The following is a 24506-nucleotide window of genomic DNA, read 5'->3' as shown; positions in this document are numbered from 1 at the left end:
CTGGTTAGGAAGATCTAGAGGTCCTCTCTCTTCCTAATAGAACATCAATACAATTTGTCAGATGTTTTGACAGAGGAAGGGGGAGAGAAAAACTAGTTTTCTAGAAGATTGAAATATTTATCTTTAAAAAAAAAAAAGATTTTATTTACTTACAAGAAACACACACACACACACACACACACGCACACGCACACGCACACACGGTACAAGCCGGAGAAAGCGGGGAGCAGGCTCTGTACCAAGGAGGGAGCGTGCCCTGGAGCTCGAGCCGAGGAACCTGGGATCATGACCTGGCCTTAACCAACTGAGCCACTGAAATCGTTATCTTAAGGAGCTACTCTTTACACTCTTTAATAAAGATCCTTACTAATATTAAAAAAATCATATCTATAAATATTTTTCCCCATACAGAGTGTAGAGTTTTGAAAAGATACATGTCTGATTGAATCCTATATTGCTCAGGAATTCAGGAGCAGCCCCATGGGGTCAGGTCCTATCCAGTGCGGGAAGCATCATACCCCTCTCCCTGACATCAAACATCAAGTGAGGTAGAGCCCAGTTTCTTCTGGAACCACCTATGGCCCTGCCCTTCACAAAGGAGTTCTCTATCTCTAAAAACCCACTTGTACTTCCCGTCTAAAGCACTTCTCAAATGGCTGTTTCCTACAGTGCTTCTTATGCATGCCCTAAACATAGTCACCACAGCATTTGTTCTGCTCACAGTGCCGCTATCGAAACGTCTGATGATTTATGAACAGGTCAATGTTTACCTCCTTGGGGTCATTCATCATTTCGCCAATTCTGATTGTGCTCTTTTTCACATTCAAGAATTCTAGTCTTTGATCCGACTAGGTTCCCTTTTCTGATATTATCTAGTACCATCAGATCCCTTTGGGAGTATGGACTCAACTGCACATAGCACTCCTGGCAAGGCACAGCACAGTTTTTACATAAAGATGTAACAATTAAAAAAAAAAAATGTAGACCAATTTACTGTTTGGTGTTTGAAGCCTTTTCAGTCACAAGAGATGTGGGGGCGCCTGGGTGGCTCAGTCGGTTAAGCCTCTGCCTTCAGCACACATCATGATCCCAGCATCCTGGGATTGAGCCCTGAGTCCAGCTTCCCACTCAGTGGGGAGCCTGCTTCTCCCTCTCCTCTCTGCTTGGGCTTTCTGTCCCTATCTCTCTCTCTCTCAGATAAATAAAATCTTTTTTTGAAAAAGATTTTTATTTTATCTATTTGACAGAGAGAGAGAATGATCACAAGTAGGCAGAGGCAGGCAGAGAGAGAGAGGCGGGAGCAGAGAGCCCAATGCGGGGCTTGATCCCAGGACCCTGAGATCATGACCTGAGCGGAAGGCAGTGGCTTAACCCACTGAGCCACCCAGGTGCCCCTCAAATAAATAAAGTCTTAAAACAAAAACAAAAACAACACCCACAAACCAGACCTCGCTGAAGTCCTTAGGAATTTCCAACTCTCAAATGTCTTTCTTTTTCAAACACAAATCCTTTCTCTACCTCTCAAGTTTCCCTTAAAGCCACCTGCTTCTTACCAACTTATTCTCTCTCTTGTACCGTATTTATAAGTCAACCTGAAGTTTACTGAACCCGTCGTATACCACAACACACTACAAACAAATGGCACTACTTCTGCATAACTACGAGGTAGAGAGCATGATCCCACACTGTGGGCAAGGACACAAGGGTTAGAAAGGTGAAAACAACTTGCCCAAATTGTAGGGCAGGTGCGATGGCATCTGAATGCACAGGAGGCCAGCATCAAATCCAGAGCTCTTCAAAGTAACCCCCTGGACACTTCACCTTCAGATAATTTAAAGACAGTAAATAATGTCTGCTGTTCACTCATCACTAAGGACCCTTCTTCCTTCAGAGATGTGCCTGGAGATCCTCACCCCTTGTTTCCTTTCAATGTCAACTACCTAGCCACCAAAAAACGTGTTGGTCCTGTGACAACTTATTTTTTTAATAACTTTTTTTTTTAAAGATTTTATTTATTTATTTGACAGAGAGAGACCACAAGTAGGCAGAGAGGCAGGCAGAGAGAGAGAGGAGGAAGCAGGCTCCCTGCCGAGCAGAGAGCCCGATGCGGGACTCGATCCCAGGACCCTGAAATCACGACCTGAGCCAAAGGCAGCAGCCTAACCCACTGAGCCACCCAGGCGCCCCAATTTTTTAAATAACTTTTTATGTGGAATTCTACCAAGCGAGCTTAACAAGCTTAAAGATATTATACCTAACAGCTGCCCAGAATCCACCTGCTTATGAATCCTCTCAAAGAATTTTAGTTAGAAATCACATCACCACCACCACTACTAACACCACTAGGTTATTTCCAAGTTCAGTTAAGTGCGTCCCTTTTCTTGGTTTCACTTATGTGCCTTTTAAAGTGCTAAAATGCACTCAACTCCATTTTTCCGTCTTACCTATAGTATTTTTTTTTTTAAACACATAGGCATCCGTTCACTCTTCTGACCTGCAGCTTTTTACATTATAAGATCACAATGGCTTTCAGGCTTCCTGTAATCTGACCAAGCCCCCATTTCCCATGAGTTTCCACCTTTGTTTTAGACTTGTACATCTCCACTTAGCTAACCAAGCTGGGTCAACCACATTGCCTGTTATTCTTGAGCACGGTTCTTTACCCCGGGGGGGGGGCGGGGCAGGGAGCCTCTTTCTAACCCTGCATCCAACTTAAGGCCCAGGTGCTCACAGCATTCACTCTGCCTGCACTGCCCTGCTTTGTCCCACCTGTTCGAATTCTACCTGTCCTCCAGAGGTGAATTCTAACTCCATCTCTTCCATCACCCTTCTTTGATCTGCCGCTTCTCCGTGATCTCTCCTTGTTCTAGAATCCTTTAATAGTCACCTGTATCACTCACTCTGCACTTATTCCCATCCGTAATGTTTATGTCTTGTCACCTGAATTCCTAAAAGGCAAGGCCCACAACATTTGCTTTTCTCTAGAAGTTCCTTTTGGTGTCAACAATTTGGTGTGGCTGTACAATTAGCACTTGTTTTATACATTGGGGCAATGTTTCTTATAAAGCCAATGACATTACTAGAACATTCTGGCTTCCAGAGTGTCTCTGGCTCTCAAAGCTCTGGGCCAGTGACACCCTTGAATATTGTCATCAAAAGGCAGTAAGTTGGGCACCTGGGTGGCTCAGTTGGTTGGGCAACTGCCTTCGGCTCAGGTCATGATCCCGGACTTCCAGGATCAAGTCCCTTATCAGGCTCCCAGCTCTCTTGGGGAGTCTGCTTCTCCCTCTGACCTTCTCCTCTTTCAAGCTCTCTCTCACTCATTCTCTCTCAAATAAATAAATAAATCTTAAAAAAAAAAAAAAGGGGGTGGTAAATTGTTCTGTGACAGAGAACTGGGTATATTGGTGTATCTACACGGTGAAGATAAACACTCCATTCAAATTCTAATGCAGGGGCGCCTGGGTGGCTCAGTGGGTTAAGCCTCTGCTTTCAGCTCAGGTCATGATCTCAGGGTCCTGGGGTCAAGCTCCGAGTTGGGTTCTCTGCTCAGCAGGGAGCTTACTTCCCACCCTACTTCCGCCTGCCTCTCTGCCTATTTGTGATCTCTGTCAAATAAATAAAATCTTTTAAAAATAAAATAAAACAAAATAAACTCTAACCCAAGGGGCGCCTGAGTAGCTCAGTCCATTAAGCATCTCGTTCAGCTCAGGTCATGATCTCAGGGTTCTGGGATGGAGCCCCATGTCAGGCTTCCTGCTCAGCGGGGAGCCTGTTTCTCCCTCTCCCTCTGCCTCTCCCCTGCTTATGCTCGCTTGTGCAGACTCTTTGTCCAAAAATAAATAAATAAATAAAATCTTTAAAGAAAAAAACAAAACAAAAAGACCTCTAACCCAGGCTAAGCACTCCGGTATATACACTGCTGAATGAGTGAAGAACACTTTATTAGAGATCTTGCTATAGAATATCATATTATCGTTTTCTAGGAACATATGTTTTAACCATGGCTATTAAATTCCTCAGAAAACTCACAGACATTTTCAAACCCAAAACTACATTTTCCTCTAAAAGTGGTAAGTAGAAATGCAACTACTTAAACCATCTAGCTACACCCAGGTAATCAAATCCAGGTAATAACAAGAAAGCTGAACAAATCACCTGAAACTCAGGTAAATACACATCCTCTTCTTCAGTGTGACCAAATGACCTATCAAAGACTCTCAAATGAATGGTCCTAATTTCACCGTAAACCTCACTCATGAAGCACAATGATAAACAGCCATTAAAAGAGAAACAAACATAACCCTTATAAGAAGAACCACCTATGGGAGTCGATAAAGAGATGTCAGAGATAGTTTTATTGTGATTATCATACTCAGAAGACAGTGAATTCTATTTTTCACTTGACTGAAATTGTTATAGGACCAGAAACAATTTCTAGGAGCTAAGAACAGCACCTTTTATTTACATATAAAGCCAAAACAATATGCCATTCTGATAGACTACAGTAAAAATGACCTAGGGTCCCTAGAATATTCTCACAAGCAGCTCAGATCCCGGACAACGCCCAAAGAAAGAGAAAGCGAAACTCTTGATGAACACTACTCACTGATCTTCTGTTCCAAAAAACTTCACAAAGAAGCATTTCTTTCCACGTGGTTTCTTCAAGTCTTTGGGTGGATTAACAATCTGGGGAGTAAAAGGGGGAGAAAAGGTTTTTCCACACTTCTAAGTTGGTAAAAAAAAGGAAACAATAGGAATATGTTTAAAGAGAACCCAGGCAGTACATGTCTAAGTCTGGCACTTTTCTACTGAGATGTGTGGAAATGAGCAAATATTCTGTAAGTTCCTTACATCTACCATGTAGCACTGTTCAGTAGGTAGAATATCCCTTCTGCTGGAATTGGCACTGTTTTAAAAGCAGTTAAAACTAAGATCAACATCAACCCCCCCCAACCACGTGACCCTGTCATCACTGAAGAAATGCAGAGAACAGTTCTAAAAATACATCGGTAAAGTAAAAATGTTAGGTGGTGTCTATGTTTATCACTGTAAGCAGTGGATAGTGTATAGAATTACTGAATCAATATGTTGTCCACCCAAAAACGACTATAATGTTTTGTTAATTATGCTTCAATTAAAAAAAAAAACTGTACAAGGAGAGTTGAGGCAGGTAATAATGACAATGAGAACAACTGAGGCAATGAAAATGCCATATTGCAAAGAAACAGTCTAAAGACATTTCCTGGGCTCCTTGCAAGCATATAAAAAGAGAACATTTGGAAAGCTATGACGGATTGCCTCATGCAAAATCTGGAATGCCAACTTCTGCAAAGATGCACTGGAGCAGCACATATGGTAACATGGAAAGAAGATTTAAACTTAGTTGGAACAAAAATACTTTGACTTTTCAGTAACCTACATTTAGACTCCTCTCTTCCTGGGGAATTTATTTTCTTCTCCTTTTGTTACATTTAAGTGTAAAGCTAAATTCAAACTAGAATTGATTTCCAGGATTAAAAAACTTCACCAAAACCACCTCTGATTCAAGAGATAAGCATTTACTGCCGATTACAAGACCTTGTTTATATTGTATTGCCTTTTCTAAAAAAACAGTAGAGAGAGAAAAACTCTTGAGTTATTTATTTTTTGGAAGGTTTTATTCGTTTATGTGACAGAGAGACAGCGAGAGAGGGAACACAAGCAGGGACAGTGGGAGAGGGAGAAGCAGGCTTTCCGGAGAGCAGGGAGCCTGATGCGGGGCTCCATCCCAGGTTCCAGGGAGCTGAAGGCAGATGCCTAACAATTGGGCCACCCAGGCACCCCTCTGAGTGTTATTTAAATAGGTCCGGATTAGCTAAACGCCAGAAACTGAGGGGCATGAATCCTATAGTCTCCACCTTCTCAAACCCACTTTACATATCTTCCAATAGTAGCAAGTCACTCACCTTTCCTGGCCAAGGAGGATACCGGCCGAGTTTCCCCCTGGAGAAAACACACAGTCAGCATTTGCCCTGGAAAAGCCAGTCCATCTCCTTCAACCCACTCAACGTCAAAGTTATTTTCCTAACTCTCCACCTGCACCCTCAAGTGCCAAAACAAAAACTGGCAAACAGGAGGTCTTAATTTGGCGTCCACAGCTGGGCCCAAGAGGCCCAAACTCTTCAGAAAGGAAATACAGAAGTGCATAAAGTATGTGCATTCTTTGGGGGACAGGGAATACAGAACAACAAAACCAATCAAGAGTCCACTTGTATAGAGCCTCCCCGGGACGGGGGTTGGAGGGTAGTTTGCTCTGTAAACACAGACTTCCCCTTACAAAGTCTGGTTTAATTCACGAGCCCGGCTTTGACAAATGCTAATGGAAACCTTCCTCTGGGTCGAAAAGTGAGCTACGTCGCTCCAGGAAAGCGGCGACGGTCAGTCTTGGTTCGGGCGGTTGTCTGGGACACAGAAGCCGACCACAAGAGGCACCCAAGAAGGCACTGGTCACTGCCAAGCCTTCAGCTGTAAAGGAGAAGTCCCCCTTCCATTTCTTCACGGGGCAGCGCCAGCAGTCCGGTTTCGACACCCCCGGCAAGCAGCCCGCACAGGTCGTTTCCATTTCAACGCGAGTTTTGACGGGCTTGCCCAGGCGAGATGGCCCGCCGGCTCCCCGACTCTCCCGCTTTCTGAGGAGCCTCAGCAAGACCCCAAGGACCCGGCGTCCGCGGGAGCTGTGCGGCGCCAGAGACTCCCTTCACCGTGGCCGCCGGCGTGCAGGTGCGGAGCGAAGCCCTCCCCTAGGCGGCCCTGGGGTTCAGAGCCCAGCCCGCCGCGGCCACTCTCGGCCTCAGTCCCCCGGGGCCGGGCTGCCCCTTCCGCCCGGCGTAGCTCCCAGCGCCGGCCCCTCATCTCGCCCTCTCTCCGCAGCCTGGAGCGCATAGAAAGAAAGCTCTGGGGCTGTCCGCGATCCCCGCGCCCAGTGGGGGACTCCCCAGCGCACCTCGCTTAGCCCTGGCCGCCCGGACTCACCACACCAAATCGCCGAGCCGCAGACTCACAGCCGCCATCTTACCACCCAACCACCGCCGACGCACGGGCCGCCGGGAACATCAGGTCGCCCCGGCGCCGCCCATTGGAGTGCGCCCGGCCACGTGACGAGGGCCGGCTGTCATCGGCCACGCCGCTGCCCTGACGTCACCGCGCCCGCAGGGGTTCATTGGCCAGCGGAGCTGCACGTGACCCGGGCGCCGCGGTCTCGGCGCGCCGGAGCCCCGAGTCTCCCGGCTCCTTCCCCCTCCCTCCGGCTCGTGACAACGAAGCGCCCGCGGTCTGAGGCGGCGGAGGTGGCGGCGACGGTGCGGCCGTTCGAGTGCGCGACGGAGCTAGCCCTGCGGCCCGCCCCGCCCCTGGGCTCTGGCCTCCAGCCCCCTCCCGTCGGCGCTTCCGTTACGGCCGTTAGTCCCGCGCGGGGGCCGGCCGTGTCGCCACACCGGGAGCTGCCCTGACGGACCTCGGCGCGGCCTGGAAGCCTGCCTCCGCCCGCGCCCGGGGCCCGCGCCCGGCGGGCTCTGCGTGGCCTCGCCCGGGGGGCGGACGGGTCCTTCGGTGCGCGCTAACGGCCGGCGTCCGGGGATCGGCTCGGAGCCCGCGTTCGCCGCCTCAAGTTCTCCCGGGGCGCCAGTTGCAGCCCGCCCGAGGTCCCGAGCTGCTCGACCGACGTGGAGCCGGTGTCTCTCCGCTTCCTCCGGGGCCGGGGCGGCGGCACGGCCGGCGAGGCGGCACGGCCGGCGAGGCTCCCCCGGGCGCGTGGGGACCCGGCCATGGGCCGCGTCGCGGGTTGGCCGCCCGCCGGGAGGCATGGCTCGGGGGCCGGCCGCTAGCAGCGCCGCAGCCCGGGCGCCCGGGCCGGCATGAGGACGGCCGCGGGGGGACGAGTGCGGCCCTCGGGGCCGTAGCCTGCGTCGCGCCGGGGACAAAGGTGCGTGTCTTTGTCGGGACCGGGCTCTATCGTACATCTCGTTGTAGTTTGACACTTTTGGAGAAGTTGGGAGCTGGCTGTTGTCACAACAGGAAGGCAGATGCTCGCGTAGTTTCAGTACGTGAAAACCAAGGCGTTGAATGGGGAACTGTTCACAGCAGTTCAGCACAGGGCCCAAGCACCCGGGTGGAAAATAACAGCTTTTGAAAAGGTCCCAGTCCCTCTTGCAGACTCCACATAGTTTACGTGTCGACTTAGTCGCCCTCTTGCTTGGAAAGGTGGCGGATCCTCACGCCTCTCCAGTAGGTGTTTTCGTTATAGAGAGACTTTGGTTGTAAGAGTGTTTTGTTTGCTTGTTTAGTGCGTTGGCTTGTCCGAAGCTTGGTTTTTCTTGGAGTTCAGTTTCCCTTAAGTACCGGCAGTTAGTTTTAGGAGCTGTCATTTACTGTTCTATATTGTCTTAAGGGCAAACCAGTTATTGAAAACACATTTAGGATTCCAGGAAATGATTTCATAAAATTCAACACGTTCTTAATTTGAAAACTCTTTAATTTTTGAGCAGTTGAAGGATATTTTAATGGTTTGATTAAACTATATGAATTTTAAATCAACATCACATTGGACCTAGAGGCATTTCCATGAGAGTCAGAACATGGCAAAGAATATATGTTTAATGTTATTCTGGAAGTTCTAGCCAATGCAATAAGACATGAAACAAAAATAGAGACATTTCTGAAAGAAGAAAAAATTCTCATTTGCAGAAATGACAGGGCGGCCTGTGGTGGAGGGGGGAAGGGAAAGCCATTAAATGAGTTAAGTAAGGAGACTAATTACAAAGTCATCATACAAAATTAAGTTTTTCTGTTTCACTGATAATCAGTTTGAAAATACAACATTTGGGGCACCTGTGTGGCTCAGTCATTAAGCGTCTGCCTTCGGCTCAGGGCGTGGTCCCAGGTTCCTGGGATCAAGCCCAGAGTCCCACTTGCCGCTTCTTAGGAAGCCTGCTTCTCCCTCTCCCACTCCCCTGACTTGTGTTCCCTCTCTCCCTGCCTCTGTCAAAAAAAAAAAAAACGAAAAAAAAAAAAAGAGGATGTATGATGAAAAAAAAGTGTAATTCCTGGGAATAAACCAAGATGCAAAAGAAGGCTAGTGTTTCTTGGATGAGGTTTTTGGGGAGTGATGTTTTTGTGTGTACAGTACTGTGCTTTTATTTAGAGTGATGTTCAATTTGTTAAAATTGAGTATTTAAATATTTAGTTTTTCTTAAGCCTTTTAAGTTTCACTCCCAAATCTTTTTTCTTTAAAAGATTTTTATTTATTTTGAAAGAGAGGAAAAGGGAAGGGGAAGAGGTGGAGGGAGTAAAAAAAGGGGAAAGAATCCCAAGCAGACTCCTTGCTGAGCGGGATATGGGGCTTGATCTCACAACCCGAGATCATGACCTGAGCCCAAACCAAGTGTCGGATATGGAACCAGCTGAGCCACCCGGGTGCCCCCCCATCTTACTTTACTTATAAATCTAAGAGTAGTTATATAAAAATAAAAATATTTGACTCCTGACAAAGCTTCAATTAAGGTACCAGTTCAAAAGATTATGTTCCACTAAACAATTTTTTTGCAAATGTTAACTACCCTTAAAAGTTTAAACTGCATTTAAAGTTTTTGTTTTTTCAGTAGGTCTATGCCCCAGCATGGAACCCAAAGCCAGGCTTGAACTCATGGCTCTGAGATCAAGACCTGAGCTAGATAAAAGAGCCCAGTGCTTAACCAACTGAGCCACTCAAGCACTCCTACATTTAAAGTTTTATATGCTTATTCTTTGAAATACTTCAGACTTCTGAAATGGTGCATTTATAAGCCTAATGGTAAAATCTTTCCAAAGACATAACTCTTGTAATGTCTTTTTTTCTGATAGGTGTAGAATTAGGTTTAAATGAACACTTTGATACTTCTATTAACCATTTCAGATTAAAATTGTAAGTCCAATAAGTCAATCATTATTATGTCTGATTTTCTTAAATGTTTCAAATAACTTCGTAACAAGTAGCAAGCACTTAGGTGATTATAAAATTTAATCCCAAATCTAATTACTAAGTGTTAATATGTTACAGGTTTGATTTACTTTATTCTTTGGTCTTATTTGTAAAGTCATACAACTGAGAGAAGTTTTGCCATCCAGGTGAATGAAGTTGCAATGTCTAACATTGGGACCATGCTAAGGGTACTTTTTAAAAATTACTGCTTGCAGGCATCTGGGTGGCTCAGTTGTTGAAGTGTCTGCCTTGGGCTCAGGTCATGATCCCAGCATCCTGGGATTGAGCCTCATTTCCCCATATTGAGCTCCCTGCTCAACGGGGAGCCTGCTTCTCCCCTCTCCAGCCCCCTCTGCTTGTTCTCTGTCATAAATAAGTGAAATCCTAAAAAGAAAAATTACTGTCTGGACAAGGACAGGAACCTGGTTGCCCCTTCCAGGGTGAATGTCCTATATTTCATCTGTTAACTTGCATGTTCCCTTCTTATAGTGAGACCTTGCCCGCTTGTGTCAGTGGGGGGCCTTTAAGCATCAGCTTTCAGCTGTGATTTATTTTCACAACCCAGGGCATCGTGAATGTCCTGGGGCCCTTGAAAGGTTTTTTTAGGGGAGTTTCCCCCCAACATTTTAGTGCATGATGGTTTTTTGCACTACTAATCTATTTTGCTGCTAATTACTTTGCTGCCTACTTAGGATTATTCTAACTCTTCATTTTTAGATATTTTACTCCCTGATCTTAGCAATCAGAATTCTTGTTCATAGTAGAAAAAAAGTGAACATTACGTATATAGTAAACATTCTTACATGTGGATATATGTGACATGCGTAAATCTTCTTGAATTAGTTTCTACTAATCATTCACTACTGTCAAAATACAGTGAACTTTTTTTTGGAATATGTCAAAATAATTCTGACCTGAAATAATAAACAGGCTTGAATAACTATATTTAAAAGAATAATAAGGATGAATTTTTGATTAGAGATATTAAAATACACCATAGAAACTTCAAAACAGTATAGTTTTGGTTAAACAGTGTCTACATATACTAGATTAACAGGTTACATTTTAGTAACAGATCTTAAGATGTCTAATGCATTACTCTATAACAGAAGCCAAGTCAGCAGGGAAAAGAAAGGTTAGGGATTGATGCTGGGAAGAAGCCAAGTTAGAGTACCTTGTGAAAACTAAGTTAAAATTTCCTTTATATCTCAGTTTAATCTTAAAACAGTAACAAAGCAGAAAAATGTAGTTTTAAGTGGTATGACAGGCATTGTATATATCAAAATTTATGGATTTATAAGAATTGTAAAAAGTTACGATTTTTAAAAATTATTTTTATTAATATATAATGTATTATTTGCCCTAGGGGTACAGGTCTGTGATTTATCAGGCTTACACATTTCACGGCACTCACCATAGCACATATCCTCCCCAATGTCCAACACCCAGCCACCCTCTCCCTGCCCCCACCCTCTTCTGGCAACCCTCAGTTTGTTTTGTGAGATTAAGAGCCTCTTATGATTTGTCTCCCTCCCAGTCCCATCTTGTTTCATAAAAAGCTGTGATTTTTTTTCAACCATTTCCTTAATGCTGGATATTGAGGTGGTTTTTTAAAATCATTTTTCTTGTATAAACAAGGCTACAGTAAATATTTTTATTTAGTGGCATTGTAGAAAGTTCACACTAGAGTGTGTTTTAAAAAGCTGGACATATATACTATAGATGATACCTGAAGCACCACACAAAAACTGTGTGTGTTTAGATATTTATATTCCGTAAACCCTTGATATTCTGAGCTTTACTATCTATTTTGACCATTTCCAAGCAACTTTGAAGGTCTTTGGCATGTGATAATTTTTCATTTTGCTGAGGCCAAGTTTTGGGTGGAGAGGCAGGTGTGTTAGGAAATGAGCCGAGCCACAGTCCTCTTGAGACACTGTTTTTTTACGTATCCAGAAGAGGCAGTGCCTTTTGTGATCTGCTGAAAACTTTCTCATTGTAAAGATAGGCCCTAAATGTAAGTGCAGTGCTGGTGATAAAAATATAGAGATCTTAAGAAAGAGATTATTCTCAGCCAGAAAAAAAAAGTGTCGGATAAATTAAACGAAAAATACTGTTCTCTAGTGGTATTTGCAGTTTTGAGGATTCTTTAAGGCCCTATCAGAATGGATTCTCTAACATCAAAGAACTATTGGCTAGGCATAGAAAAAAAGACTAGAAAGAAGTATGCTGAACACTATCTCTCAATGATAGGATTTGGGGTGATTTACGTTTACATTTAAAAATGGTATATTTAAGATGAATAGTATTGAAGAAGAAAGAAGCAGTGAGTGGTAATAAAGATCAACTTAACAAAGGATTCTTCTTGACAAAGAAATTCTTTTAAGCTTGAATCTGAGTAGCTGAACAGGAAAAATCACCATTTTTATCATCTTGGTTTGACCTGGCCCTTCTTTTAATGTTAACAGAAGCCATGCAGTGACACCCGCTAAGACTTGTTGGTAGCCATGTCGGAGCCCCACAGGGTCCAGTTCACCTCTCTCCCAGGTTCTCTGAATCCTGCATTTTTGAAGAAATCCCGGAAAGAGGAGGTTGGGGGAACAGAACAGCATCAGGACTCTGAGCCGGCTGCAGCAGCTGTTCGGATTACACTCACCCTCTTCGAGCCGGATCACAAGCGCTGTCCAGAGTTCTTCTACCCGGAGCTGGTGAAGAACATACGAGGGAAGGTGAAAGGCCTTCAACCCGCAGACAAGGTACACCCCAGCAGCCTCAGTCTCAGTCTGTGGATAAGTGCATGGCACATCCTGTGCAAAAGGGGCTTCTGAAGGGTGGAAGCAAGACTAGAAAGGCTCTGGCTATCCCAAGATCATGGCAGTCCAAAGCAGTCACAAGGTGTGCTGGTTTTGCCACTGGCAGGAGAGGATAGAATTCTTTCTAGAACCATTCTCCTGATTTATGCTAGAGAGAACACTGCATCCAAGGCTAATATGAATTATGGCTAATAAGAAACAATGAAGCTTTTCACGCCAAGGTTATACGTGTTATGTGTAAAGGTGAGCAGTTCCTGGCTGTTCCAGCCCTGGAATTTGGTGCTGGACATTTTTCTTTTCCAATGGAATCTCACTCTGGTTCGTGTAAGGGGCAGACGAGAAAAGACCCTGACAGCTCATCTCTTCTGAACAGTGAGATTCTGGATAGTTTCTTTTCCTGGATGGATGGAGACCTGTTTTTATGGGATTTTTTTTTTTTTTTAATATATTTTGTTTGTCAGAATTGGGTCGTAGCCTTTAGGTCTTTTGAGAATCAGTTTGATTTCTTAAATGTTTTTTAAAATGACCTATTTATTTTCCCGGCAGGTTTGTTTTGTTCAGTATGGAACTTCTCAAGGAAGTTCCTCAAGCTCAGAGGAAGAGAGTAGTATAAAAGCCCTCATGTACCCATCACCACCTTTAGCTATTACTGATGTTTTGATAATTAACATTGTAAAATTTAAAAAAATACCATTTGCTCTATTAAATACATAAGAAAAGTGCATATATGATAAATTAACAGGTTGATGCATTTTCACAAGCTCAATATACCCATGTATCCTGTGCCTGGATTATAAAATATAATATTTTCCAGGACACCAGAAATCCTCTTCCTGCTCTTCCAAAATACTACACGGGTCCACTGCTCTAATTTGGAGTATTTTGGTCACTAGAGTGGCTCTTAGTAAAATGAGGATCAGCCTGGTACCTGGCTTACAGGGTGCTTGAGGGTAGAACAAGATCACGTATTTTTTGCTGCATATATTTTTTGGCAGCATAACTCAGTGGCCTGTGCTCCTTTATTTTTAATTCACTCTTGTGCTGAAATCCCGGAAAGAGGAGGTGAGTGCCTTTGGTTAGGAGGATTATCTTTTCTTTGCTCAGGTTAAAATGTGTTTCCCTGATTAAGATCTGATTAACTGAAGGGAAGCCAGTAAGTTTCTGCGAAGGGTCAACCTGTTATTTGAGGGCTTTGGGCAGAATAAGAAAAAATAATTTCAAATCCATTTATGATTTCTTTTCCAAGCTCGGAATGGGATCATCTTCCTTGAGAGGAAGAGACAGTAGCAGGGATTGGTTGAGGTCTTTATTTATGGGTTTAACTGAAATTAGAACTCTAGTACTCTGATTCCATCTTTTTGAGGGATCCAGATATTCTCCATAGCAGAAAAATGTATGGAGCATACACAGCTTTGGATTCAGTTTCAGGGGATTCATTCCTGGCCCTTAGGTTCAGAACTCCTGAATCTTTGTGTCTACTCTGTGGTTTTCAAAGTATTATGTAATCTGATGGATTCATGTATTAATTTAGTTAGTGTATGTGTATGTATATATATATGTATACATATATATATATATTTTTTAAGATTTTATTTATTTATTTGACAGAGATCATTAGTAGGCGGAGAGGCAGGCAGAGAGGAGGAAGCACTATCCCCGCTGAGAAGAGAGCCCAATTCGGGGCTCAATCCAAGGACCCTGGGATCATGACCTGAGCTGAAGGCAGAGGCCTTAACCCAATGAACCACCCACGCCCGTATACACACACACACACACACACACACACATATATATTTTTATTTTATTTAAGATTTTATTTGACACAGAGAGACCCAGCGAGAGAAGGAACACAAGCAGGGGGAGTGGGAGAGGGAGAAGCAGGCTTCCCATTGAGCATAGAGGCTGATGCAGGGCTCAGTCCCAGAACCCTGGGATCATGACCTGAGCTGAACGGAGACGCTCAACAACTGAGCCACCCAGGTACCCCAGCATATATTTCTTATAAAGGCACTGGGCAAGATGCTGAAGACTATATAAAGGTGGAGAAGCCACTATCCCAGCCTCAAAGGAGCTTTCAGTCTTGTAGATACTTTAGAATTAAGCCAACACAGGTAACAGGAGTTACAATGTGGCAGTTGCTAAGTCTTATGTAAAAACAAACCCTGCAGGGCTTGGACAACAGAGAGCTTACATTCCGATGCTGTGGGTGGACAGAGGTGGACCTTCATGCACACAAAAGTAGTCCTTTTTGGAAAACTACTGGTTGCAAGATGTGAGAGAGTATGCATTGTATCCAGTATTTCTCTAGATTGGTGGAAGTTCTTTAAATTACTTAGAGTGCTTGAGTTATATGTGATCATTGTAGAAAACATAAGAAGGTACAGATGAGGGGCGCCTGGGCGGCTCAGTGGGTTAAAGCCTCTGCCTTCGGCTCATGTCATGATCTCAGGGTCTTGGGATCGAGCCCCGTGTCGGGCTCTCTGCTCAGCAGGGAGCCTGCTTCCCTCTCTCTCTCTCTGCCTGCCTCTGTGCCTACTTGTGATCTCTGTCTGTCAAATAAATAAAATCTTAAAAAAAAAAAAAAAAAGAAGGTACAGATGAGTGTATGTTTTAAAGAACACTCACTTGTGGCACTTATATGTACATTCCACAGTATCTCATTTAACTGGTCCTCGTGAGTGGGTGGGATTCCAGTGGGCAGGGATGGGAGGGTCTTAAGACGGGCATCCAGTCTTTAGTGATTTTTGTCTACTTAAATGTATTCCGTTTAGGAGTCTTTTATTAAAATTAAGGTTCCTTGCCAAAGAAACTTAAAGTCCAGCTCTTGAAAATTTACTTGATGAGAAAAATGGAAAACTACTTTCATGGAGTAGAAATAAAACTGGAAAACCATATGAAAATATTGGGAGTGGGTACTGACATTGGGAGGAAAGATAAGATTGTTAATCCATCAAGATAAGCTTCTAGGCAGAGGGAATGCTATGAACCTGGTTATGACTATTTTTTGTTTGTTTTGACTATTGATAGCAGTGAGGGAAGTGCAGGTTCATACCACTCTACTAAGAAATACAGCAGAATAGCTCTCCAGGACTTGTACTACTTTCAGTGGGTTCTTAACCTTTTTGAGCTCTTGACTGCTTTGGAAGTCAGTGAAGCCTATGGACCATCTTAGAGTACTGTTTTTAAATGTGTGGAAAAGTTTTTAGGGTTAAAAAGGAAACCAACTGGGGGTGCCTGGGTGGCTCAGTTCATTAAGCAACTGCCTTCAGGTCAGGTCATGATCCTGGAGTCCCAAGATTGAGTCCCACATTGGGCTCCCTGCTCAACCGGGAGTCTACTTCTCCAGCTCTGATCTTCTCTCCTCTCATGCTCTTGCGCGCGCGCTCTCTCTCTCATTCTCTCATATAAATAAATAAAATCTTAAAAAAAAAAAAAACAAAAAAACAAAGGAAACCAACTCTATTGGAACAGTTCTATACAGGTTGAGCATCCCTAACTAAATGCCCTTTGCCATATTTGGAGCCCTCTAGGACATAGTGCTTTGGTGGGCACTTGTAGGCATTTAGTTAAGTTTTGTTGAATTATGTGAATGGAAACTTTATTTCCTTTAGCAACTAAGGTAAACACTGTTGGGAGAGTAGCATGTTTTTATCTTGTCTTTTTTGAAAAAGCTGTTTTCATTATGCAGTTCATGGGTATCGAGTAGTCAGTGCAGGTATTATGAATAGGATTGTGGGAATTTTTTGTGACTCTTATTTTTGTGGAATGGTCTCTTTACAGAAGAAAGATCTCTCAGATCCTTTCAATGATGAAGAAAAGGAAAGGCATAAAGTGGAGGCCCTTGCCCGGAAATTTGAAGAAAAATATGTAAGATTCCTCTCTTGGGCAACAAAACAACCTCGTTGAGTGGGAGAGGTTTCCAGACATTTTTATGTTCCTTTAGTGGATTATCATCTAAACAAGTATAGAGGTTGGAGAGAACAAAATGCAATTATTAGATAAATGCATTAAGGTACAGAAAATGCATGTGGCAGGCAGTGGTGTGTGAAGCTAAATGGATAAATAAGCAAGAAGGGCCTTTTATTCCTAGAATTTATGCTTAGAATAAATGTTTTGATACAAAGCATAAAAGCCATTTAGTTCCTTCTTCTGTTTTAGGTCATTTTATGCAGATACAAATCTGTTCTTTTTAGAAGGTCTTCAAGGGAATGGGGTTTGGAGTGGGTGTAGGTGTGTGTGTGTGTGTGTGTGTGTGTGTGTGTGTGTGTGACTGCTTCACTGATTTTACAACCTTTAGTCACTAGTTGATGGAATTCAAGGCAACAGTTAATTCTGTGTATCAAAGAAAGTGTGTGGCCTTAGACTTAAACATTTCTTGTTAAGAGGGTGGGCCTCATGCTATGTGTTTTTACTACAGTTACACATGGAAAAAGCATATAACCTATTTTAAATTTTAGGGTGGAAAGAAACGTAGAAAAGATAGGATACAGGACCTGATTGACATGGGATACGGTTATGACGAATCTGACTCCTTCATTGATAATTCTGAGGCGGTAAGTCCTTACTGAAAATGCCCCTGGAATCATGACATCCTAGTTTCTACTGATGATGGCCTGGAGGTGGAGGTTGGGTTGGTGTGGGCATGCCCTCAGTGTGAAGAAAAGACCGCCCTGGTGTGGGAGGAAGTGACAGGTTTGATCAGGCCATGTTTCCCTTACTGAAAATGTTGACTAGATTTGTCCAAACGCCTTTGAGCTTGGACATCCGTGGTTGACCAGAAGCAGGTCTTGTCTGAAAAGTCACAGAAGAACACAGTCATACCTGCTCTACCAAGACCCACTCTGTACCTTTGGACTAGAGTACCAAAACTCGGAGCTGACTGTTTGTTTTCCCCCCTTCAGTATGATGAGCTTGTTCCAGCTTCTTTGACTACAAAGTATGGAGGATTTTACATTAACTCGGGAACCCTGCAGTTTAGACAAGCATCTGAATCTGAGGATGACTTCATTAAAGAAAAGAAGAAGAAATCTCCAAAGGTTAGAATGATACTTGCTTTTGGATTTCAGAAGTGCTTTTCTTGTATGACTTTATAAGATCAGTAGGTGACTTGCCAAAATGCTGGTTTAGGTTGGCTCAGGAGCTTGGTGGAAAGGCATGAGCTGTGCCGAGGCTGACAGGTCACTTCTCACACCTCTACTGTGGCGAGGTGCCATGAACCTGGAGGTGTCCATGCCTGTGTCCGAGTAGGCTCAGCAGAGATTTGTTTCTTGAGGTGGTCTCAGGGCGGGGACTTAAGGCAGTCAAGGGTGTGGAGTGAGGGGAGTTTGCACCAGCCTTGCTGTGTCTCTTCTGTGGACATGTAGAGGACTTCAGTTCCCAGGGCTGTCACCCCACCAAAAAAATGTTAGCCTTAAGATAAATCTGCCCACCACTGCCTGTGTGTTTCAAATAAGAGGTGGGGCCCATATACAGCTTACTTGAACTAGAAAAGTTTCAGGCTACAGAATGGCCTCTTGCCTCAGCCCTGGGTGCTTCCAGGAGACACTGTCAGTGGGAATGCTGTGTTGACCTCTTGCAGGTCTGTGGTCCAGGGACTGATCTGAAAGCTGTTGCTCATGAAGGCAATAAGACAGCTCTCAGGGTGTCCCCTGGGCGGAGCAAGGCCAGTGCTGTGTAGTGCACTTGCTCCCTGAGTTAGGGAGCCGTGTAACTGTGCCTTGTCTTTAATTCTCAGAAGCGGAAGTTGAAGGAAGGTGGTGAGAAGATAAAGAAGAAGAAAAAAGATGACACTTATGACAAGGAGAAGAAATCGAAAAAGTCCAAGTTTTCCAAAGCCGGGTGAGAGGCAGCAGCTTCTTTGCTAGGATAAAATCTGACCTGTTAGGGCAGGACACCTGGGAGCTGACGCGCCCTCCTCCTCACAGCTTCAGAAGAGGCAGCAGGGCCTGGCCTTCCGTTCCCTCTCACGCCTCCTGCAATGCCCTTCTGGGCAGTCGGTGCTCTCACATCTCTGTGTGTCAGACACTGGAGTTCTCTCTGTCCCTCTGTCAGCGTTGGCAGCTATTTCTGTCACTGTGTGACTGCTGATGTTTCTTGTTCTCTTGGGCTCCCCTCCTCTGCCCCAGTTCTCCTTCCGTCTCTGCCATTTCCTTTGTCTTCTGTGGTCTCCTGCTTTCTTCGCCTCACTTGGTCTCACCCCAGCTGCCCTTCAAGTTGCTGCTGCTCTCTGCTGCTCCTGCTTTTTCCCGCTAAATACTTTTCTTGCCGCCCACCCCTTTTTTTTGCAACCTTTTATTTCAGCCTGGCAGTGGTTTTTAAAAACACATCGGATATTTAGCATTCTGTGACACTGTTTTGCTAACCTGTATTAAATCTCAAGCTTTGGTCCCAGCAAGAAGGAGCTTCATATGCCAAGAGGAGGGAGGAGGAGTAACAGGGTGGCCTTGTGACTGAGGTTCCTGGAGACAGTTGCGCTGGGAGCAGGGGCAGTCTCTCATGAATTTCCCTTCAGAGCTGTACTGCAACTCTTGTAACCAATTTCCTCCTTGCTTGCAGCTTCACAGCCCTCAATGCCAGTAAGGAGAAGAAGAAAAAGAAATATTCTGGGGCTTTGAGTGTGAAAGAGATGCTAAAGAAATTTCAGAAGGAGAAAGAGGCTCAGAGAAAGAGGGACGAAGACCATAAGCCTGTAGCGGTCTCGTCGGCAGAAGCTCAGGGCCTGCGGGAATTGGAGGGCACCTCTGACCCCTTGCTCTCGCTCTTTGGCTCCACTTCTGACAACGACTTGCTCCAGGCAGCCACTGCCATGGACTCGCTGACTGATTTGGACTTGGAGCAGCTGCTCAGTGAGTCTCCAGAAGGAAGCCCTTTCCGTGATATGGATGATGAGAGCGATTCCCTTGGGGTGGGACTGGACCAGGAATTCAGGCAGCCCTCTTCCCTCCCTGAAGGCCTGCCTGCACCCCTGGAGAAGCGCGTTAAGGAGCTGGCTCAGGTATGGTGACACAGAGTGGCCGGGCTTTCCAGGAAGCGGTTTGGGCAGATTGACGCTGGTTCTGCACCACATGAAGCTCCCTGCCCATAGCAGCCCTTAGTGAATTGGCAGCTTTGCTGTAAGCTTTTCCAAGCTCTCTTCTCCTCCCAAGGGAGGAACCCACGTAAGCTCTGCCCATCAGACATCACTTTTAGGCCTTTTGTGGTTCTTCCAGAGCTGGAAAATCTGCTTTCTTCTGGGGGGAATTTCTGTCTTTCCATTTCCTGCCTATCAGTTCCTTCCCTGCGGTTATCTCTCCTTTGGTGCAATAGACTGACGCTGATGTTGGCAGCAGGCAGCTGAGGCACAGATCGGTCATTTTAGTAATCTTTTGAATGTTTTCAAAATTCACAAAAGCTTGTAGATGAATGTTACCCACAGAGAGTATGTGCTTAGTTGCCACTGGGTTTCAGTTGCTCCTTGGGCTTGCCTGTCGTCACCATTAGGTAGTGATTACAGGAATGCCTAAGGTTCACGTGATAGATGAAAGGAGCTGAACCTTAGTAATGTCCGTGAACCATTGAAAACAGTGACAGTCTTTAGGCTGTAGCAGCCGATGGCCATTGGGAATGGATTTCTAGAGTGCTAAGAATTGTCACTTTGGTAATGTATTACTAACCATAAACGAAGCATAGGTCATTAGTTACGATGACTTTTAATTAAAAGAACGTTTTACCTTGGGCATCATGACTTATAATGCAACTCTTGCGGCATTCATAGTCTGTAGCTTAAATCTTAAGCCAGTGATTCTCACAGGATTTCAGAATCACTGTTAAACGTAATCTCTCTTGTGTTTTAGGGAAGGGTAAAATGTTAACCAGTGCTACAAATGATTTTCTTGTTTCCAAAAAATATTTAAGCACAACATACAAAGTAAAGCAAATGTCTTACTTGGATTTCTTGTGCTTCCTTGTTAGCCTGTGTGCAGTATTCTGTTTGAATGTGATGACTTAAATGAATTGTGCCGTGTCAGGGATTCAGAGTATATCTTAATAGGACATTAAGTTGGAAGTAGTTGAATCTGAACTTGGCATGTTTGAGCATACTGTTCTGTGTTTGCTCTCAGAATTTGTTTAAAAATGTTCTTCTCAATCCTCCAGTTTGTAATCAAATTGTTTTGTAGCTTCTGAAAGTCTTGTTAAGCAAGTTGAGTGAGATATATGTGGCAGTAGTCAGTCATTTCTTGAGAGAAAAGTCAAAACCATTCTTGGATTTGTCCCTATCCCCACTGTAGGTAGTGTTCTAGTCTGATAACTTAGACTCATTATTTCAGTTTCTTGGGAAAGATGGACCAGTGCAATGGAAACAGAGTGGCTTAACATGCAACAGCATTGGGTTGTGATTCAAGAAAGCCTCGCTTTCTGGAGTCCACTGGATGGACCCTGAGCAAGCTGTCCTTCCTCAGCGATTGCCAGGTTATCTCTTGGGACAATGGAGACAGGGTTCTGGATCCCGTAGATAAGGTAGGCTTGGGTTTTGGTGGGAAGGTGGTGACCAGGACAAGTTGACATACTGAAATGAAAATATAGTGTTCATATGTGAAATTGATACTTTAGTCATCACCTGGCCCTTCTACTATAACAGTGTTAAGAAACTTTGGGAAATGGGGTAGAAAGTATCATTCTGCCAATCTGAAAACTATTTTCAATTTGCTTATTCCTTTCTAGCTTCTGTGTATGTTTTTATGCAGTTGTAATTATAGTTGTGAATAATTGTTTCCTGCTTTCTTCACTTAATAAATATTATTGTAAAGCCCTCATCACTTCTGATGGTTGCATGGAAAAGAAGGCTTATTTTTAGAAAATTATTTAATGCCATTCCAAAGATGCTCAGGTGCTCCGTTACCACCAGGGCCTTTGCTTGGGTACTTGGAGCCTCCTGCATTGTGTGCACAAGTGCTCTAAACCCAGATCTCACTGAGCATCTGCTGGGAAAGCTATTCTTCCCAGTAGAAAAAAGCCTATGTACATAAAAACTGCATACAATTCCAAAAGCCACCCATGGTATTTGGATCCTTAATAAGGAGCCCTGTCCTCAATCTTGAACTGGACATTGCGTTTTTAAAATTTAAATTAAACTTGATGTAAATAACTCTAACATTAGTAGTGTTATGTGTTTCTCACTTTATTTTTCACTCCCCTTACTATCTTTTATACTCTTTTATTTTTATAAGATTGTTTACATGTAAAATTTTTGCCCTGGGTAATAAATACATCAGTTTCTACTGTTGTCTAGAAAACTGCCCAAATCTTAGGGCTTCAAAGAATAGTTCGTTTCTCCTGACTCTGGGTGACCGGGCAGTTCCTCTTCTGGCCCTGCCTGGCTTACTCTTGTGGCTACATTCAGCTGACAAGTTGGCCAGGTGCTGGGACTGCTGGGATGGCCAAGATGACCAGAGCAGCTGGCCTTTCCCTCCTCTGATCTTTCATCCTGGGTTTCTCCAGGGTATGGCAGTTTCAGGGCAACATTTCAAGAGAATGAAGGTGGAAGCTGCAAGGCATGTAAGATGTAGCCATAGAAGGTGTGTGTTCGCATCCCTTCTTCCACTCTGTTGGTAAAGCAAGTCACAGGAGCAAACCAGGTTGGAGGGTTGGGAAATTAGAGGCCACCTCCCCGCAGCAGAATGCATGTACTGGGAGGGAAGGGATCTGAGGTCCTCTTTGCCATCTATCACAGTCTCATAAACCGATTCTAATCTGATACGTATCCGTTCCTTAGGAATTCATCTTTGCTGTGGGAAGCGAGAATTAGATTTACCTTCTAACTAGACATGATGCCTAAAACTTTGAACAAAATCTATTTGAAAACTTAAATATGTTAAATAGGAACCCTAAGAAGGCTGCCCTGGTGGATGCCCAAGCAGTGGTCACTGTTTTCTTATGTTAGCCTGTTTTTCATTTCCTATTCCCTTGTATTGTGCATTTTTATGGGCCCCAAGAAATCCAGTGATTTGATTTGATGGCCTTACCCTGTCTGCACTTAATATGCTTTGATTGTGCCTTTTGTCTTCGTTGTTAGAAAGGTCAGGAGTGTCGTGTCCCCCTTCTCCCCCCCCCCACCCACCCCAGGGTACTTGTCTTGATGTAGTTTGGCAGCTAGTCAGCCTGGTCCATACAGATGATCCAGGTCTATTGACTCAAGCATAAAATGGGAACAACACTGAGGAAAGAAAAGAAACAGAAACCCCATGCCGCCCACCCCTCTAATCTACCTGCTCACAGCTTACCCTCCTATAGACTTAGAACTCCTACATCACAAATCCAGGGAGACCTGGATCCAAGGAGAAAAAGGTAGAAAAAAAACAAAACAAAACAACTAACTTGTTTGATCTTTTCTAAAAAGAAAATCATACCAGCAAAAACAGGTACAGTATATAAGGTTCTGATTTAGGTGCTAAGAGGCTGCAAGTGGCTTTTCTTCTAATTAAAACAGCTCATTAAAGGGCTGTTGGAGTTATTATAAATCAGCATGATTGGGCTGTTTGGTTTAACTTATTTCCTAATTTAGGATTGACCAACCTGTACAACTCCATAAGCAAGGGTGTCTCTTCTTAGGGTTGAGGAGCCTCACTTATTTCCGGAAGACTGTCAGATAAAAATCTGTTCTTTTAATTAGATTTATTTTAAAAACAGAACACTTGAGGGGCACCTGCGTGGCTAGTCGGTTGTGTCCGACTCTTGGTTTGGGCTCAGGTCCTGATCTCAGGGTTGTGAGATTGAGCCCCTCATCAGGCTCCACGCTCAGCTGGGAGTCTGCTTCTTTCCCTCTGCGTCTGCCCTTCTCCCTCCCTGCTCACGTGCTCTCTGTCTCTTTCCCTCTTTGTCTCTCAAAATACTTTAAAAAAATAAATATATAGCACGTGACTAATTATCTCCGTATAAAACCAGAACCTCAGAGATAATTGTCTACACAATTCAAAAGGCATCAGAAAAAAATCTTCTTAAGAAGTATATTGCCAGGGGGCACCTGGGTGGCTCAGTGGGTTAGGCCGCTGCCTTCGGCTCAGGTCATGATCTCAGAGTCCTGGGATCGAGCCCCGCATCGGGCTCTCTGCTCAGCGGGGAGCCTGCTTCCCTCTCTCTCTCTCTCTGCCTGCCTCTCCATCTACTTGTGATTTCTCTCTGTAAAATAAATTTAAAAAAAAAAAAAAAATCTTTTAAAAAAAAAAAAAAAAGAAGAAGTATATTGCCAGAAAACCTCTGACACATTGGAGGAACTGGCTGATATCTAAAAATAAAATTCAAATGGAAACCCAGGCTTGTTGATAGGTCTTACAAACAGTGGGGCATTTGAAATACATGTTAAAGTAATTAGATTGAATTAATATGGAAGTGCTTCTGGATCTTGTAGCTAGCATTGTGTAAGCTTAAGTAAGAGAATGACCCAGATTTATTCTCTCTCAAACTGAAATCATACTCTCAGTATATTAGAAGTGCTGAGAATTCTGAATCCTTCTGAGACTGTAAGAAATTGGCAGGTGAATGAATGGATTAAAAGTCACACCCTTTATTTCATTTCCATCCAGCCATTTCACCCTTTTTCATCCTGGGCCTTTGTACTTCCCTCCCTCCCTCCAGGGTCTGCAGAAGCTTGAGTTTTGCGTCTCGTCTGGTTCCTCTGGTTGCATTCTTTCAATAATACCTGTTTTTCCTTCATGCGTTCA

At 44.1% G+C, this 24506-nt stretch overlaps 2 protein-coding genes across 7 annotated transcripts in view; one reads left to right on the top strand and one right to left on the bottom strand.

Moving 5' to 3' along the window:
* Positions 1–7116, bottom strand: part of GLYR1 (glyoxylate reductase 1 homolog) — a 34684-nt gene extending 27568 nt beyond the window's left edge. For 2 of the 5 annotated variants that reach the window (XM_059415393.1, XM_059415394.1), the window contains exons 1-3: positions 7015–7116; positions 5949–5985; positions 4610–4689 (exon numbers count right to left, since the gene is read on the bottom strand). In XM_059415393.1, the coding sequence (XP_059271376.1) occupies positions 4610–4689; positions 5949–5985; positions 7015–7052 (155 nt within the window). In that variant the 5' untranslated portion in view covers positions 7053–7116. Of the gene's footprint in view, positions 1–4609; positions 4690–5948; positions 5986–6985 lie in introns of all 5 variants that reach the window. The other 3 variants (XM_059415390.1, XM_059415391.1, XM_059415392.1) reach the window with 2 other exon arrangements.
* Positions 7117–7872: 756 nt separating this feature from the next.
* UBN1 (ubinuclein 1) overlaps positions 7873–24506 on the top strand; it is a 38026-nt gene continuing 21392 nt past the window's right edge. For both annotated transcript variants that reach the window (XM_059415389.1, XM_059415388.1), the window contains exons 1-7: positions 7873–7963; positions 12466–12753; positions 16591–16677; positions 17268–17363; positions 17712–17846; positions 18545–18648; positions 19366–19804. In XM_059415389.1, the coding sequence (XP_059271372.1) occupies positions 12505–12753; positions 16591–16677; positions 17268–17363; positions 17712–17846; positions 18545–18648; positions 19366–19804 (1110 nt within the window). In that variant the 5' untranslated portion in view covers positions 7873–7963; positions 12466–12504. The remainder of the gene's footprint in view (positions 7964–12465; positions 12754–16590; positions 16678–17267; positions 17364–17711; positions 17847–18544; positions 18649–19365; positions 19805–24506) is intronic.

This window comes from Mustela nigripes, chromosome 11 (assembly GCF_022355385.1).
Source record: "Mustela nigripes isolate SB6536 chromosome 11, MUSNIG.SB6536, whole genome shotgun sequence".
Lineage (NCBI taxonomy): Eukaryota > Metazoa > Chordata > Mammalia > Carnivora > Mustelidae > Mustela > Mustela nigripes.
This window is presented reverse-complemented; position numbering and strand designations above follow the sequence as displayed.